The 19,933-nt window shown below is 39.7% G+C and overlaps 1 protein-coding gene across 3 annotated transcripts in view; it reads left to right on the plus strand.

Annotated features, from left to right (window-relative positions):
* The window catches only part of LOC127442867 (ATP-binding cassette sub-family F member 3-like), a 63,689-nt gene that overhangs the window by 30,115 nt on the left and 13,641 nt on the right, over window positions 1-19,933 (plus strand). For all 3 annotated transcript variants that reach the window (XM_051701148.1, XM_051701147.1, XM_051701149.1), the window contains exons 10-13: window positions 2,859-2,915; window positions 4,342-4,364; window positions 4,463-4,518; window positions 4,659-4,859. In XM_051701148.1, coding sequence (XP_051557108.1) covers window positions 2,859-2,915; window positions 4,342-4,364; window positions 4,463-4,518; window positions 4,659-4,859 — 337 coding nt within the window. The remainder of the gene's footprint in view (window positions 1-2,858; window positions 2,916-4,341; window positions 4,365-4,462; window positions 4,519-4,658; window positions 4,860-19,933) is intronic.

The raw sequence follows: 19,933 nt of genomic DNA on the forward strand, positions 1-19,933 counted from the left end.
GCATTTATTTACACTTAATTTGGATGTTTAAATGGATTTATACAGTTAATCTGCCTGAAGTAGCTGTGATAGTTTCCAGTACCCCGTGAGAGTGCATGGTAAATGCGTAAATACTGCTCATGACATGCGGGACAAGGGACAAAGCGCACTGATATATTGCTGCACTTATTTAAATATGTACACTTAAAAACTGACGTCATAAGAGCCCAGTTACAGAATCACCCTGAAAATGACCATCACATTACACAGAAAAGCCCGCGTTAGGATTAGAGCCAAAATTTACCTCAGCGTGCTGTCTTAAATTGAAGCTGTGATTTTAATCTTGAAATATCCACTTGTCTTGGTGTTAAATGAAGGCACTGCATGACGAAACTATTCTTTTTTTCACTGTGCGGAGCGAAGAACGTGTTTCACTTTGAAGAGTTTGATGCTGCAGCAGTGATTGAGTGACAGTCTATGACAGCAGTGCACGCCTCTGTGTGAACTTCAGCTCTGGTAAAAGTCCCATTCAATAATCTCTCAATAAATTACGCATTAATTAAAATTAAACCCAGTAATGTAACGACAGGAACACCGCCCATTGTAAAGAAGTAAAAGTAAAGAAATTTCATTAGAAATGTACTTGAGAGTAACAAGTACCCACTTTTAAACCTACTCTAAAACTATTTTTTCCCCAAAAAGTAAATGTAGCACATTACTACCCACCTCTGATGATAGTACACATCAATTCAGAAAATAGTTGAAAATGAATGTGGCTAAATCAGTACTTTTGTTATATAAAACAATTTAGTCAGCATGCAGTATAGCTCAGTATTGCAGTGTGTTGATTGTGTACTAGACACTAAGATAAGTATAGACGTTCACCAAGAACTAGTAAAAATGGGCAGTTTCTTTTTCAGTCATGATGCACACGCTATTTTTAGTCAGTACAGCATGTGAACCTTTTTTTTAGATTTTTTTTTAGTAGGCAGACCACATTAACAGCACAGTCAAGAGACTTCCTGGAAGATATGTAGAGTCAGAGTTCCCTTGTTCATGGAAAACCTGGCAAGATTAGGGAATTTGAAAATTTTGATTTTTCTGTTCCTGAAATGTTAATGTTAAGTCATGGAATTTTATGATAATAAAAACTATTTTGATAAAAATTGTTTCTAGTTATGCTCATCAGCTAAAAATTGCTCCCTGTGAGTGCAATGTCTATACAGTTGTGCTCAAAAGTTTGCATTCCCTGGCAGAAATTGTGAAATTTTGGCATTGATTTTGAAAATATGACTGATCATACAAAAAAACTGTCTTTTATTTAAGGGTAGTGATCATATGAAGCCATTTATTATCACATAGTTGTTTGGCTCCTTTTTAAATCATAATGATAACAGAAATCACCCAAATGGCCCTGATCAAAAGTTTACATACCCTTGAATGTTTGGCCTTGTTACAGACACACAAGGTGACACACACAGAAGACCTGCGTAACAAGGTAATGGAACTTTATAAAGATGGAAAAGGATATAAAAAGATATCCAGTGCCTTGAAAATGCCAGTCAGTACTGTTCAATCACTTATTAAGAAGTGGAAAATTCAGGGATCTCTTGATACCAAGCCCAGGTCAGGTCAGGTAGACCAAGAAAGATTTCAGCCACAACTGCCAGAAGAATTGTTCGGGATACAAAGAAAAACCCACAGGTAACCTCAGGAGAAATACAGGCTGCTCTGGAAAAAGACGGTGTGGTTGTTTCAAGGAGCACAATACGACAATACTTGAACAAAAATGAGCTGCATTGTCGAGTTGCCAGAAAGAAGCCTTTACCGTGCCAATGACTCAAAAAAGCCCGGTTACAATATGCCCGACAACACCTTGACACGCCTCAGCTTCTGGCACACTGTAATTTGGAGTGACGAGACCAAAATAGAGCTTTATGGTCACAACCATAAGCGCTATGTTTGGAGAGGGGTCAGCAAGGCCTATAGTGAGAAGAATACCATCCCCACTGTGAAGAATGGTGGTGGCTCACTGATGTTTTGGGGGTGTGTGAGCTCTAAAGGCACGGGGAATCTTGTGAAAATTGATGGCAAGATGAATGCAGCATGTTATCAGAAAATACTGGCAGACAATTTGCATTCTTCTGCATGAAAGCTGCGCTTGGGACGCTCTTGGACTTTCCAGCATGACAATGACCCTAAGCACAAGGCCAAGTTGACCCTCCAGTGGTTACAGCAGAAAAAGATGAAGGTTCTGGAGTGGTCATCACAGTCTCCTGACCTTAATATCATCCAGCCACTCTGGGGAGATCTCAAACGTGCAGTTCATGCAAGACAACCAAAGACTTTGCATGACCTGGAAGCATTTTGTCAAGACGAATGGGCAGTTATACCACCTGCAAGAATTTGGGGCCTCATAGACAACTATTACAAAAGACTGCACGCTGTCATTGATGCTAAAGGGGGCAATACACAGTATTAAGAACTAAGGGTATGCAGACTTTTGAACAGGGGTCATTTAATTTTTTTCTTTGTTGCCATGTTTTGTTTTATGATTGTGCCATTCTGTTATAACCTACAGTTGAGTATAAATCCCATAAGAAATAAAAGAAACGTGTTTTGCCTGCTCACTCATGTTTTCTTTAAAAATGGTACATATATTACCAATTCTCCAAGGGTATGCAAACTTTTGAGCACAACTGTATAATGATTACACCACAGTGTCTCAATGATAAATTTAGACATTACTTTGGTGTGATACATTCAGTGCTAAAACAAATATGGGCATCTTTTATATGTCATGAATATATCTTAATATGAAGTAGTATTCTGATACATTATGATTGCTGTAGTAGTTATTGATGTATACTCTGTGTTAGGGAGTTTTCTGGAGGTTGGAGGATGAGGTTAGCTTTAGCACGAGCCCTGTTTGCACGGTAAGTTATTATATTCATAAACAAAACTTTTAGAATTGTTGTAGTCTTTTTAACTAAACTTATAAATGTTTATAGTTTAAAAGATACAGTGGCAAGAAAAAGTATGTGAACCCTTTGGAATGACCTGCATTTATGTGTAAATTTGGTTTGAAAATTTGGTTTAATCTTCATCTAAGTTACAATAATGAACAAACAATCTGTTTTAACTAAACACACAAATTATTGTATTGTTCTTGTACATACTGAATACATCAATCAAACATTCACAGTGTAGGTTGGAAAAAGTATGTGAACCCCACAGGCTAATGATGTCAACAAAACCTGTTTAGTCAGGAGTTGGCAAACCTGGCATCCAATTAATGAAATGAGATTGGAGGCGTGGGTTAGAGCTACCTTGACTTATAAAAAGCACTCCAACATTTTGAGTTTGCTATTAACAAGAAGCATCTGCTGACATGGACCATGCCTTGCAAAAAAGAGATCTCAGAAGACCTACGATCAAGAATTGTTGCTTTGCATAAAGCTGGAAAGGAGACAAATTGTCTATAAATGGAGACGATTTAGTACTGTGGTTACTCTCCTTAGAAGTGGCCATCCAGCCAAGATGACTCAAAGGACACACCGCAGAATGCTTAATGAGGTAAAAAAAAGAACCCTAGAGTGACAGCTAAAGACTTGAAAGAATCATTGGAACTGGTTAACATTTCTGTTCATGAGTCCTATACGAAAACACTAAACAGGCATGATGTCCATGGCAGTACACCAAGAAGGAAGCTGCTGCTTTCCAACAAGAACATTGCTGCATGCCAGAAGTTTGCCAAAGACCACCTTGACACTATAAAACGCTACTGGGAAAAAGTTTTGTGTACTGATAAAACTAAGGTTGAATTGTTTGGGAAGAACACGCAGCACTACATATGGCATAAAAAGGGTGACATACCAACATGAAAACATCATCCCATCGGTGAAGCACGGTGGATGGAGCATCATGATTTGGGGCTGCTTTGCTGCTCCTGGACTGTTTGCCATCATCAAGGGAAAAAGATATCCTACAGGATAATGTCAGGGTGGCTGTGCACCAGCTGAAGCTCAGTAGAAGTTGGGTGTCTAATCCGCAGCTACCGTAAACGATCGATTGAAGTTATTGCTGCCAAAGAAGGATCGACCAGTTACTAAATCCAAGGGTTGACATACTTTTTCCACAACACAGACTTTGATGAAGATGAGATCACATTTTATGACCAATTAATGCAGAAAACAAGTTAATTCCAAAGGGTTCACATATTTTTTCTTGCCATTGTAAGTTAATTAATTCATCAGAATTTGTAAAAATTTGTAATTTATTAATAGATTATTTAAAATGGAAAAGTAACTCTTAGTTTGAGTTCTGTTTAACTGATGTTATTTTTCTGATGATATATTACAGGCCTGATCTGTTGTTACTAGATGGTAAGTAAAACGTTTACATTCATACAGATGTTTTTATATTATTAAAACACAATAGGTTAATACAGTGTGAATTAATTGTTGATTATTCATTTATTCAGAGCCCACAAACATGTTGGACGTCAGAGCCATTCTGTGGCTGGAGAACTATTTACAAGTGAGTCCATGCCATGTATTACATATTAAAAGTGTGTCTAAGATTGACATGTAAATGTTAACTTTACTGTAAATTTCATGAGTTTGTGGTTACAGCACCACTTTATGATCTTTTTTTTTTTTTACCTTTCTTTGCTTTAGACATGGCAGTCCACCATCCTCGTGGTGTCTCACGATCGTAACTTTCTGAACGCTGTTGTAACGGACATCATACACCTGCACTCACAGCGTCTGGAGAGTTACCGCGGTGATTATGAGAACTTCATCAAAACTAAAGAAGACCGTCTGAAGAACCAGCAAAGAGAATATGAAGCTCAGTTACAGTACAGAGAACACATACAGGTATATCTGTAATAGCACAGAAAACACATATATCGGTTACACCACAGAGAACATATAACTCTGGAAAAATTTAAGAGGCCTCTGCAAAATTATCAGTTTCTCTGAATTTACTATTTATAGGTATGTGTTTGAGTAAAACGAACATTTTTGTTTTATTCTATAAAGTACTGACAACATTTCTCCCAAATTCCAAATAACAATATTGTCATTTAGAGCATTTATTTGCTGAAAATGACAACTGGTCAAAATAACAAAAAAGATGCAGTGTTTTCAGACCTCGAATAATGCAAAGAAAACATTCATATTAATTTTTAAACAAAACAATACTAATGTTTTAACTTGGGAAGAGTTCAAAAATCAATATTTGGTGGAATAACTCTGATTTTCAATCACAGCTTTCATGCGTCTTGGCATGCTCTCTACCAGTCTTTCACATTGCTGTTGGGCGACATTATGCAACTCCTGGTGCAAAGATTCAAGCAGCTCGGCTTTGTTTGATGGCTTGTGACCATCCATCTTTCTCTTGATCACATTCCAGAGGTTTTCAATGGGGTTGGGCTGGCCATGACAGGGTCTTGATCCGGTGCTCCTCCATCCACACCTTGATTGACCTGGCTGTGCGGCATGGAGCATTGTCCTGCTGGAAAAGACAATCCTTAGAGTTGGGGAACATTGTCAGAGCAGAAGGAAGCACGTTTTCTTTCAGGATAACCTTGTACGTGGCTTGAGTCATGCGTCCTATACAAAGATGAATCTGCCTGATTCCAGCCTTTTTGAAGCACCCCCAGATCATCACCGATCCTCCACCAAATTTCACAGTGGGTGCGAGACACTGTGGCTTGAAGGCATCTCCAGGTCTCTGTCTAACCATTAGACGACAGGTGAAGGATCATTGATGATCTGGGGATCATGGCCGACAGATTTTATATTAGCAAACTATAGTTTTGGCAAGTTGTTTAGGACGTGTACTTTGTTTACAGACAGATTGTTTCATTTTTAATTGACTATATCACAATTCCAGTGGGTCAGATGTTTACATACACTAAGTTAACTGTGCCTTTAAGCAGCTTGAAAAATTCCAGAAAATTATGTCAAGCCTTTAGGCAACTTGCCAATTAGCTTCTAATAGGCTAATTGAATAATTGGAGTCAATTGGAGGTCTGCCTGTGGATGTATTTTAAGGTCTACCTTCAAACTCGGTGTCTCTTTGCCTGACATCATGGGAAAATCAAAAGAAATCAGCCAAGACCTCTGAAAAAAAAAATTGTGGATCTCTACAAGTCTGGTTCATTCTTGGGAGCAATTTCAAATGCCTGAAGGTACCATGTTCATCTGTACAAACAATAGTATGCAAGTATAGACACCATGGGACCACGTAGCCATCGTATCGTTCAGGAAGGAGAAGCATTCTGTCTCCTAGAGATGAACCTAGTTTGGTGCAAAAAGTGCAAATCAATCCCAGAACAACAGTAAAGTAGTGTGAAGATGCTGGAGGAAACAGGTAGACAAGTATCTATATCCACAGTAAAACTAGTCCTATATCTACATAACCTGAAAGACTGCTCAGCAAGGAAGAAGCCACTGCTCCAAAACTGCCATAAAAAAGACAGACTACAGTTTGCAAGTGCACATGGGGACAAAGATCTTACTTTTTGGAGAAATGTTCTCTGGTTTGATGAAACAACAAAATTTGAACTGTTTGGCCATAATGACCAAACAGTCATGTTTGGAGGAAAAAGGGTGAGGCTTACAAGCTGAAGAATACTATCCCAACTGTGAAGTATGGGGATGGCAGCATCATGTTGTGGGGGTGCTTTGCTGCAGGAGTGACTGGTGCACTTCACAAAATAGATGGCATCATGAGGAAGGAAATTTATGTGGATAAATTGATAAACATCTCAAGACATCAGCCAGGAAGTTAAAGATCTGTCACAAATGGGTCTTCCAAATGGACAATGACCCCAAGCATACCTCCAAAGTTGTGGCAAAATGGCTTAAGGACAACAAAGTCAAGGTATTGGTGTGGCCATCACAAAGCCCAGTCCGATAGAAAATGTGTGGGCACAACTGAAAAAGCATGTGCGAGCAAGGAGGCCTACAAACCTGACTCAGTTACACCAGTTCTGTCTGGAGGAATGAGCCAAAATTCCAGCAACTTATTGAGAGAAGCTTGTGGAAGTCTAACCAAAACGTTTGACCCAAGTTAAACAATTTAAAGGCAATGCTACCAAATACTAATAAAGTGTATGTAAACTTCTGACCCACTGGGAATGTGATGAAAGAAATAAAAGCTGAAATAAATCATTCTCTCTACTATTATTCTGACATTTCACATTCTTAAAATAGTGATCCTAACTGACCTAAGACAGGGAAAATTTTCTACGATTAAATGTCAGGAATTGTGAAAAACTTAAATGTATTTGGCTAAGGTGAATGTAAACTTCTGACTTTAACTGTATATATCAGTTACAGCATAAAGCACACATACAGATATATTGGTCACAGTACATAGAACACATACAGGTATATTGATCGCAGCACAGGGAATATACATATTGGTTACAGCACAGAGAACACATACATACAGGTGCATCTCAATAAATTAGAATGTCGTGGAAAAGTTCATTTATTTCAGTAATTCAACTCAAATTGTGAAACTCGTGTATTAAATAAATTCAATGCACACAGACTGAAGTAGTTTAAGTCTTTGGTTCTTTTAATTGTGATGATTTTGGCTCACATTTAACAAAAACCCACCAATTCACTATCTCAAAAAATTAGAATACATCATAAGACCAATAAAAAAACAAAACATTTTTAGTGAATTGTTGGCCTTCTGGAAAGTATGTTCATTTACTGTATATGTACTCAATACTTGGTAGGGGCTCCTTTTGCTTTAATTACTGCCTCAATTCGGCGTGGCATGGAGGTGATCAGTTTGTGGCACTGCTGAGGTGGTATGGAAGCCCAGGTTTCTTTGACAGTGGTCTTCAGCTCATCTGCATTTTTTGGTCTCTTGTTTCTCATTTTCCTCTTGACAATACCCCATAGATTCTCTATGGGGTTCAGGTCTGGTGAGTTTGCTGGCCAGTCAAGCACACCAACACCATGGTCATTTAACCAACTTTTGGTGCTTTTGGCAGTGTGGGCAAGTGCCAAATCCTGCTGGAAAATGAAATCAGCATCTTTAAAAAGCTGGTCAGCAGAAGGAAGCATGAAGTGCTCCAAAATTTCTTGGTAAACGGGTGCAGTGACTTTAGTTTTCAAAAAACACAATGGACCAACACCAGCAGATGACATTGCACCCTAAATCACAGACTGTGGAAACTTAACACTGGACTTCAAGCAACTTGGGCTATGAGCTTCTCCACCCTTCCTCCTTGGTTTCCAAATGAAATACAAAACTTGCTCCCATCTGAAAAGAGGACTTTGGAACACTGGGCAACAGTCCAGTTCTTCTTCTCCTTAGCCCAGGTAAGACGCCTCTGACGTTGTCTGTGGTTCAGGAGTGGCTTAACAAGAGGAATACAACAACTGTAGCCAAATTCCTTGACACGTCTGTGTGTGGTGGCTCTTGATGCCTTGACCCCAGCCTCAGTCCATTCCTTTGAAGTTCACCCAAATTCTTGAATCAATTTTGCTGGACAATCCTCATAAGGGTGCGGTTCTCTTGGTTGGTTGTGCATCTTTTTCTTCCACACTTTTTCCTTCCACTCAACTTTCTGTTAACATGCTTGGATACAGCACTCTGTGAACAGCCAGCTTCTTTGGCAATGAATGTTTGTGGCTTACCCTCCTTGTGAAGGGTGTCAATGATTGTCTTCTGGACAACTGTCAGATCAGCAGTCTTCCCCATGATTGTGTAGCCTAGTGAACCAAATTGAGAGACCATTTTGAAGGCTCAGGAAACCTTTGCAGGTGTTTTGAGTTGATTAGCTGATTGGCATGTCACCATATTCTAATTTGTTGAGATAGTGAATTGGTGGGTTTTTGTTAAATGTGAGCCAAAATCATCACAATTGAAAGAACCAAAGACTTAAACTACTTGTCTGTGTGCACTGAATTTATTTAATACACGAGTTTCACAATTTGAGTTGAATTACTGAAATAAATGAACTTTCCCACGACATTCTAATTTATTGAGATGCACCTGTATATATATTAGGCAGCAAGTGAACAGTCAGTTCTTAAATTTCATGTGTTGGAAGCAGGAAAAATGGGCAAGCGTAAGGATCTGAATGACTTTGACAAGGGCCAAATTGTGATGGATAGATGACTGGGTCAGAGCATCTCCAATACGGCAGGTCTTGTGGGGTGTTCCCAGTATGCAGTGGTTAGTGCCAGTGTTGGGCAAACTACTCAAAAAATGTAGCTAGCTAAGCTACCAACTACTCAACAGAAAAATTAGTTAAGCTTAGCTAAAAGCTAAACTTCAGAAAAAGTATTAAGTTAACTACAAGCTACACGCCAAAAGTAGCTTGCTACATTTAAGCTACTTCACTTTTTTCAACTGCAGATGCACAGAGCATACTGTCATAGACAAAGACGTTTATCAAAGCCATGGTACAGTATATTACAGGTTAGTGCAATACAGTATGCAGTAGGTGCAATATGTATGTGCACATAAATAAAACAAACACATTAATTCGTATTTAGGCATGCTACCTATACAAACCCATGTGTTCAATATGAAAAATCACTATTTTTACGTTTTATTTTTTATATTTATACTACTGCCTCTACAAACCCATGCCAATTTAATTGCACATTTCTGTATAAAACCTATGTGTACATACAGTATACTATTCATCTTATACTGTAATTCTGTGTCTAGCTGTTGTATTACTGTATGTACTGGAAGCTTTTGATAAGAGGTCAAATTCCGTGTGTGTGTGTGTGTGTGTGTGTGTGTGTGTGTGAGAGAGAGAGTGTGAGTGAGAGAGAGCACAACAATGTGATTTCTGATGGTATCAGATGGTTATACCATAGTACTTTGATATACAACTATTAATGCACCATTCTGTAGTTGCATGATGCTTCAAAGTACTTCACAGTATACCATGTTACTACCATGGTAATTTGATATGATTACCATATTCATATACTATTGTATTTACATGGTGCTTCGAGGTCATAAAAAAAAAATACCATGGTACTTCGCTATATTACCACATTCATATACCATTGTATTAACATGGTGCTCCCAAGTAATGGTACATGTCCAAAAAACATGGTAATGTCATGGTACTTTTTTTTTTTTTTTTTTTTTTTTCATGTAGGCTAATAAGTGTTTTGATAAACTTTTGGTTGGAAAATTTCTTTACCTGCAGAAGTCATTCACAAGCTGCACATGTAATGAACTTAATAAAGACTTTCTTCATCACTGGCAAACGATAGGATGTATTTGCAGGTTTGGTTTCCATTGAATGATTGTAGATCCACTGCAACCAGCGTTATCTTTATTTGCCATGTTATAAAATATTCAATGAGCTTGTTGACAAGTGAGAGTGCATGCCAAATGATTCAGCAGAGCGAGCACAAACATCGAGTCATTCAGATTGAATCGCAAACCGATTCAGACTGCTTTTCGAACACGTGTGACCAATTCATCGTAAAGAGTCGACTCAAATGAGCGATTTATTTGTGATCGGACATCTTTAGTTCAGATTCAAAACTGGCATTAGTAAACACTGGGTACAAGGCATGATGTAGCGGTGTAGGTTGTCAATGCTACACCGCTACCTTGTCAAAAATATAGCTTCACTTCTGAAAAGCTACTTGATTTAAAAACTAGCAAAGTTACAGTCTCGCTACTCAGAAATGTAGTTAAGCTAATAGCTTCGCTATTTGTAGCGAAGCTACTGCCCATCACTGGTTAGTACTTACCAAAAGTGGTCCAAGGTAGGACAACCGGTGAACCGGCCACAGGGTCATGGGCACCCAAGGCTCATTGATGCGTGTGGGTAGCGAAGGCTAGCCCATCTGGTCCAATCCCACAGAACAGCTACTGTAGCACAAATCGCTGAAAAACTTAAAGCTGGCCATGATAGAAAGGTGTCAGAACACACAGTACATCACAGCTTGCTGCGTATGGGGCTGCATAGCCGCAGTCCGGTCAGAGTACCCATGCTGACCCCTGTCCACCTCAGAAAGCGCCTACAATGGGTACGTAAGCATCAGAACTGGACCATGGACGAAGGTGGCCTGGTCTGGTGAATCACGTTTTCTTTTAGATCATGTGGATGGTGGGTGCGTGTGCGTCATTTACCTGGGGAAGAGATGGCAGCAGGATGCACTATGGGAAGGAGGCAGGCCGGTGGAGGCAGTGTGACGCTCTGGGCAATGTTCTGCTAGGAAATCTTGGGTCCTGGCATTCATGTGAATGTTACTTTGAAACGTACCACCTACCCAAAGATTGCTGCAAACCACGTACACCCCTTCATGGCAACGGTATTCCCTGATTTTAGTGGCCTCTTTCAGTGGGATAATGTGCCCTGCCACATTGCAAAAATTGTTCAGGAACGGATTGACAAACAGTTCAAGGTGTTGACTTGGCCTCCAAATTCCCCAGATCTCAATCCGATTGAGCATCTATGGGATGTGCTGGACCAGCAAGTCCGATCCATGGAGGCCCCACCTCGCAACTTACAGGACTTGAAAGATCTGCTGCTAATGTCTTGGTGCCAGATACCACAGGACACCTTCAGAGGTCTTGCTGAGTCCATGCCTCGATGGGTCAGAGCTGTTTTGGTTTTAATGTTGTGGCTGATCGGTGTATACAGGTGCATCTCAATAAATTAGAATGTCATGGAAAAGTTCATTTCAGTAATTCAACTCAAATTGTGAAACTCGTGTATTAAATAAATTCAATGCACACAGACTGAAGTAGTTTAAGTCTTTGGTTCTTTTAATTGTGATGATTTTGGCTCACATTTAACAAAAACCCACCAATTCACTATCTCAACAAATTAGAATATGGTGACATGCCAATCAGCTAATCAACTCAAAACACCTGCAAAAGGTTTCCTGAGCCTTCAAAATGGTCTCTCAGTTTGGTTCACTAGGCTACACTATCATGGGGAAGACTGCTGATCTGACAGTTGTCCAGAAGACAATCATTGACACCCTTCACAAGGAGGGTAAGCCACAAACATTCATTGCCAAAGAAGCTGGCTGTTCACAGAGTGCTGTATCCAAGCATGTTAACAGAAAGTTGAGTGGAAGGAAAAAGTGTGGAAGAAAAAGATGCACAACCAACCGAGAGAACCGCAGCCTTATGAGGATTGTCAAGCAAAATCGATTCAAGAATTTGGGTGAACTTCACAAGGAATGGACTGAGGCTGGGGTCAAGGCATCAAGAGCCACCACACACAGACGTGTCAAAGAATTTGGCTACAGTTGTCGTATTCCTCTTGTTAAGCCACTCCTGAACCACAGACAACGTCAGAGGCGTCTTACCTGGGCTAAGGAGAAGAACTGGACTGTTGCCCAGTGGTCCAAAGTCCTCTTTTCAGATGAGAGCAAGTTTTGTATTCCATTTGGAAACCAAGGTCCTAGAGTCTGGAGGAAGGGTGGAGAAGCTCATAGCCCAAGTTGCTTGAAGTCCAGTGTTAAGTTTCCACAGTCTGTGATGATTTAGGGTGCAATGTCATCTGCTGGTGTTGGTCCATTGTGTTTTTTGAAACCTAAAGTCACTGCACCCGTTTACCAAGAAATTTTGGAGCACTTCATGCTTCCTTCTGCTGACCAGCTTTTTAAAGATGCTGATTTCATTTTCCAGCAGGATTTGGCACTTGCCCACACTGCCAAAAGCACCAAAAGTTGGTTAAATGACCATGGTGTTGGTGTGCTTGACTGGCCAGCAAACTCACCAGACCTGAACCCCATAGAGAATCTATGGGGTATTGTCAAGAGGAAAATGAGAAACAAGAGACCAAAAAATGCAGATGAGCTGAAGACCACTGTCAAAGAAACCTGGGCTTCCATACCACCTCAGCAGTGCCACAAACTGATCACCTCCATGCCACGCCGAATTGAGGCAGTAATTAAAGCAAAAGGAGCCCCTACCAAGTATTGAGTACATATACAGTAAATGAACATACTTTCCAGAAGGCCAACAATTCACTAAAAATGTTTTGTTTTTTTATTGGTCTTATGATGTATTCTAATTTTTTGAGATAGTGAATTGGTGGGTTTTTGTTAAATGTGAGCCAAAATCATCACAATTAAAAGAACCAAAGACTTAAACTACTTCAGTCTGTGTGCATTGAATTTATTTAATACACGAGTTTCACAATTTGAGTTGAATTACTGAAATAAATGAACTTTTCCACGACATTCTAATTTATTGAGATGCACCTGTATATCCCACCCCTTGACAGGTGCCATTGTAACAAGATAATAAATGTTATTCACTTCACCTCTCAGTGGTTTTAATGTTGTGGCTGATCAGTGTGTGTATATATATATATATATATATATATATATATATATGGGTTCAGAGAACACATATAGATATCCGTTACTGCACAGAGAACATACACACACACACACACACACACACACATATATAGACAGGTAGATAGATAGATATATATATATACAGTACTGTGCAAAAGTTTTAGGCACTTGTGAAAAATGTTGCATAGTGAGGATGTCTTCAAAAATAATGACAAATAGTTTTCATTTATCACTTAATGTCATACAAAGTTCAGTAAACAAAAAAAAAAAAGCTAAATCAATATTCGGTGTGACAACCTTTGCCTTTAATACAGCACCAATTCTCCTAGGTACACCTGGACACAGTTTTTCTTGGTTGTTGGCAGATAGGATGTTCCAAGCTTCTTGGAGAATTTGCCGCAGTTCTTCTATCTGTTTAGGCTGTCTCAATTGCTTCTGTCTCTTTATGTAATCTCAGACTGACACAATGTTCAGTGGGGGCCATGACATCTGTTGCAGGGCTCCCTGTTCTTCTATTCTAATCATTTCTATTTGCAGAAGTAATGTTTGGGAGTTTAACATTTATATTTCATATTGACACACTAAAGCTGTAATATAAATAACCATCTTTTTTTTTCTTTTTTTTTTTTTTGTTATTAAAATTTTTATTGAATCATAAATTAACACAAGAAATACAACAACATCTATATAATGAATCAAAAACTTTTAACATTAAACCCCCACTATATCCCCTCCCCCTACCAAACTCTCAAACCACCCTGACCCCCCCACGAACACCCCTGTGGTCAATAGAATATAGACACACACACACATAAAACTAAAACAACAACATAAAATAACATACAATAATCAAGTATAATAATAATAAAAAATAAAAAAAATAAAAACTTTAAATTACTCCCTCCACCGCCCCACCTCAAGATTCCCTCAAAAATGCTAAATAATTGCCCCATTTCTTATTGTAAGTTTCCCTAACCCAATGTTTCATCCTAATACTCGACCCCTCCTCGAAGGCAGCCACCCTCCCCATCTCCGCGCACCACTCCGGGAACGAGGGTGCTCCATCCGACTTCCAACTCCTCAAAATAACCTGTCTACCAATCATCACACCGGTCAAAACCCAGTCCTTCATGTGCTTATCTACCAAATCCATGACCTCCCTATCACCCAAAATACAGAGTCTGGGGCAGAACAAGACCTGAGTGCCCAACACATCACACACAAAACTTTGCACCTTCAGCCAAAATTCTTGGATCTTAAGGCACCCCCAAAAAACATGGATAGTGTCTCCATCTTCAGTATGGCATTGCCAGCAGATGTGTGTGTCCTTAAGACCAAGCCTATACAATCTAGAGGGGGTCCAATAAAATCTATGTGAAATCTTAAATTGCATAAGGTGAACCCTTGCATCTCTAGATGCAGACTTTATGTTTTTTAGAATCCTTGCCCACACTCCCTCCTCCAATACCAAGTTTAAATCTTTCTCCCATAATCTTTTAAGAGAATTTAAAGCTCGGTCCCCCAGACTCTGAATTAACAAGGAGTAATACACTGATGCCTCATGACCCTTCCCAAAAGCAGCAATCACCACTTCCAGAGTATCTGCCGCTCTAGGGGGGTGTATGGTACTTCCAAAACAGAGCAGAGCAGGTGGCGCAGCTGTAAATACTTATAAAACTGAAATCTGGGAATCCCAAAATGTTGAACCAAATTTTCAAAAGATCTCAATACTCCACCCTCATATAGGTCACCAAGTGCATTAACCCCCCTCACAATCCAATCTGACCAACAAAAAGGGGACTTATTAATGCATAGTTTAGGGTTCTGCCATATGCTCGAGGCAACATTTAAATAAATATCAGAATTAAACACTCTGGACACTTTTGTCCATATCGAGTGTAAATGCAAAATAACGGGGTGCGACTTAACCTCTCCAGCTAGTTTAATCGAAAGGCTTTGCAGTGGCGAGATAGGGGCAAGAACTTCCTTTTCAATACAAAACCAGGGAGGAGCTCTCTCAGGTGGAAGCGACCAATGAACCAAATGTCTGAGACTGAATGCATAATAATAAAATAAAATCTTGGGTAGGCCTAACCCACCTTTGTCAATCGGCCTATGCAATTTACTGAAATTTAACCTGGGATGCTTACCATTCCAAATGAAGGACTTCACTATGCTATCAAATTGCTTAAAATAAGAGAGAGGGACATCTACAGGGAGAGATTGTAGCAGATAGTTAAATTTTGGAATGCAATTTATTATAATTAACATTAACCTTCCCAATCATCGATAAGTGTAATGAAGCCCACCTGTCCACATCATTCGAAAACCTTTTTATTAAGGGATCAAAATTAACTCTGACTAAATCAGACAAATTTGCTGGGAATAAAATTCCCAAATACTTAATTCCCTGTTTGGGCCACATGAAGGCGCCCGGCTGGAAAGCCGTTACTGGACAGTACGCTGTCAAAGCCAAAGCTTCAGATTTAGACCAATTGACTCTGTATCCTGAGAATTTGGAAAAGGAGTTAATAATTTTGTGGAGGCAAGGCATGGATCTAGTGGGGTCGGAGACGTATAATAAAATATCATCTGCGTAAAGCAGAAGCTTATGCGCTACACCTCCCGCCGTCACCCCTGGAAAATCATCCTCCTTTCTTATCGCAGCTGCTAATGGTTCCAGGGCAAGACAGAACAATAATGGGGAAAGAGGGCAACCCTGCCGGGTGCCCCTATCCAGAGTAAAATAATCTGAAATTAACCCATTTGTTTGTACCGCTGCTACAGGGTGTCTATAAAGTAACTTAATCCAACCAATAAATGTATTCCCGAACCCATACCTTTCCAAAATCTTGAAAAGATAATCCCATTCTACCATATCAAACACCTTTTCGGCGTCAAGAGAGATGGCAGCAACCGGAGATTGTTCATTTGCTACTGACCACATGATATTGATGAAACACCTAATATTATCAGAAGAACTACGGCCTCGAATAAACCCCATCTGATCTATATGTATAAGAGATGTCATAACTTAATCGATTAGCCAGAATTTTGAACAAAATTTTTACATCTAACTGGATCAGCGAAATTGGGCGGTAACTTTTACACTCGCTTGGATCTTTATCCTTTTTTAGAATCAGACTGATCCGGGCTTGTGTCATGGTTGGCGGAAGCTTTCCATTCTTTAATGAATCAGTATAAACTTCTAACAAAAGTGGCGCCAGTTCTGTAGCATAAGATTTGAAAAACTCAGCGGCAAAGCCGTCAGGCCCTGGAGCCTTGCCTGTAGGCAGGGACTTAATTACCTCATCGAACTCCTCCAAGGTGATCTCAGAATCAAGAGAGTTTTTTTGCTCATTCGTCAGTTTAGGGAGCTCTAATGGTTCCACAAAGTTCCTAATATCTTCATCAGTAGACGAAGACATGGACCTATAGAGATCAAGATAGAACTCTTTAAAAGCATTATTAATATCAACAGCCGAGGTAAATATTTCACCACAAGCAGATTTCACTGAGGGAATGATAGAAAAAGACTCTCTCTGCTTTATATATCTAGCCAAAAGTTTTCCTACTTTATCACCTGACTCAAAGTATGACTGTCTTGTCCCTGAATAACCAAAACTCCACTTTCTGTGACAGAATAGTATTATATCTGTATTTCAAACGAGTCAATTCTCTGAGGCCATCAGATGACATACGGCGCTTCAGCTCTGCCTCTGCACTTTTAATATTTCCTTCCAACTCCACGAGTTCTTGTGCTTTGGATTTTTTGATGAATGAGGCATACTGTATGATCCGACCCCTAAGAACCGCCTTAAGTGCCTCCCAAGCCACGCCCACAGAGGATACCGAGGACCAGTTGGTCTCCATATAAACACTGATTTCAGTCTTTAACATTTGTTGGAAATCAGGATTTTGCAAAAGGGACACATTAAGGCGCCAACTATAAGATTTATTTTTCTCTATATGTGGCATCACCTCTAAACTTACCAGGACGTGATCTGAGACTAAGATATTTCCAATTGAGCAATCAACAACAGATGAAATAAGGGATTTGGATATTAAAAAAAAATCTATTCTAGAATAAATCTTGTGGACCGATGGAAAAAAAATGTATAGTCCCTACCAGATGGGTTCAGAAGTCTCCAAATGTCTGTAAGACCAAGATTTTTACACATCCTGTGAAGCATCAATGTTGCTCAAGGGGATTTGCACACTTTTGCTTCACTATGATCAAGCACTGAGTCCATCAAAAGATTAAAGTCTCCTCCCAATATTATATAATGAGGGGTGCCAACGGTTTGCAACATCCCTTCAAGATCTATAAAAAAGCCATGATCATCAGCATTAGGTGCGTAAATATTAGCCAAAATCAACCTTTGCCCTTGAATTTCAGCTAAAACAATAATTACTCTTCCTAATTTATCTTTGCTCTGTTTGAGACATTTGAATTGTAGATGTTTATTTACCAATATAATGACTCCCTTGCTCTTACTTGAGACAACACTAAAGAAAACATGTCCACCCCATATCTTCCCAAATTTTTCCGCTTCCTGCGGGAGAGATGTGTTTCTTGAAGAAACACTATATCATATTTCTTACGTTTAAGAAAAGTAATAACCTTCCTTCTTTTTATGGGGTGCCCCAACCCATTCACATTCCATGTGGAGAGAGATAGTACACTCTTATTAACATTTGACATATTGATATAGAAGAAAAAATAAATTGTGTGTCAAAAACAAAATTATATAGACCACCTTCCCCAATAGTGAAACAATCAACCCCCGAACAAAACAAACAGAAAAAAGAAAAACGTGCGCATTAACCCCGCGCACGACAGCGCCAACCGGCGACAATCCCTCTAAACTCAAAAGGTCCATGAACTCCCACGAGTCCCCACGACAACTTTGCCATCGGATTGCTCAATTTTGCCTCACAAATCTGTGAGGCAAAATTACATAACAGAAAATATTTTGTAAAATAAACCCAGTCAATAGGAAGAATGAACACTAAGAACGTGTAGATTCATTCACAGAACTGTTTTAAAGGTGTGATCTTCCACAAGACAAATTCCAGCTGATATAAAACCTTTCATATTCCTCGGACAGACAAACGAATGTTCATTGAGCCAGCTGTTATGAGTTCAGCGGATGACGTAATCATTCCAATGTCCCATAAAAAAAAATTAAAAAAAACTCAACAAAACAAACTACAGCCAGCAGGAGGAATAAGCACGAAGAACGAACAGATTAAACCACAGCTGTTCCAAGGAGTGTTATTCAATAGAACAAGCTCCAGCCGCTAGGCGGAACCAATACAAAAAGAAACAACACCGGCATCCCGGTTCCCCGGATGGTTGAGTCAATTCACTCGGAGGCTGCATAAAAGTATATACCATGACTTACATAATCCGTCGGCTTCATAAAAAACATCCTTTGTGTGAGCAGCATGTAGATATTTTGAGGTCATCCGTAGTGTCCACTCTCAATCTGTCCGGGAACTTCAATGCAAAAGTAATCTTTTATCAATGCAAAAGTTTCTTTAAGGAAAAGTGTTATTCACAAAACAAGCTCCAGCCACTCGGCGGAGCCAATGCAAAAAATCCAAAATGTCGCCCAGCATCCTCAAGAGTTAGTACAGCGAGTCAGGCCCACTCACATGAGAAACATCCAATGGTTTACTCAGTCATTGATTCTATAAAAGACATTGCCAGATTTGGACATGTGAATACTTTGCGACCGACCTTCGTTTCTATTCTCAGTTTGGCAGGAAACATCAGAGCAAACGAGATCTTTTTCTGATGTAAGAGTTTCTTACATTCCTTGAACCGATCGCATTTCTTTCTTGTCGAACTCGCAAAGTCCAGGAACAAGAAAATATTATGGTTCTTCCAAGAAAGCTTCCCTTTGCTCCTCGCCTGGCGCAACACAAGATCTTTATCGGATGATCTCAGAAATCTGGCCAGAATCGATCTAGGCCTGTCTCCCTCAGCAGATCTGTGAGACGGGACTCTGTGAGCTCGCTCAATTTTCAGCTTGTGGCCTGTTATGTCGAGCAGACTCGGGAAAAACTCGTCTAGGAATTTCACCATATCTCTGCCCTCCTCAAGCTCAGGAATTCCAACAATTCGAACGTTATTCCTGCAGCTTCTATTTTCAAGATCTTCAAGCTTTTCAAGGAGATGTTCCAGATCAACTTTGGTCGCGGGTGGATTAGCGGTTAATTCCCTCTCTGAAGATTCCAGAAAATCGATTCGTTTTTCAACATCAGTCACTCTTGTACCTAACTAACAGAGAATTTTATTTCCATCGCCGTGATCGATCGACGTATTACAGCGAGATCCTCCAAGTCAGCAAGAATCTTCGTCAACATCACCGACATGTTGGACAACTGACGCTGGATCTCCTCTCTCGCTGCGCCATCCAAATCGAGTCCCCGTTCTGTAGGCCTGTCGGGGCTTTCATCCTGAACACGTAAGTGTCTTTTAATGTCTCCCGAGCCCGAGGATTTTGACTTCTTTGCCATGTTTTGCAACAAAGGGCAAATGTGTAACTGGGTGTAACAAATTTCACCAGATTATAATATGAAAATAATCGAAAATTCAGCAAAGT

Source organism: Myxocyprinus asiaticus, chromosome 6 (genome assembly GCF_019703515.2).
Source record: "Myxocyprinus asiaticus isolate MX2 ecotype Aquarium Trade chromosome 6, UBuf_Myxa_2, whole genome shotgun sequence".
Taxonomy (NCBI): Eukaryota; Metazoa; Chordata; class Actinopteri; order Cypriniformes; family Catostomidae; genus Myxocyprinus; species Myxocyprinus asiaticus.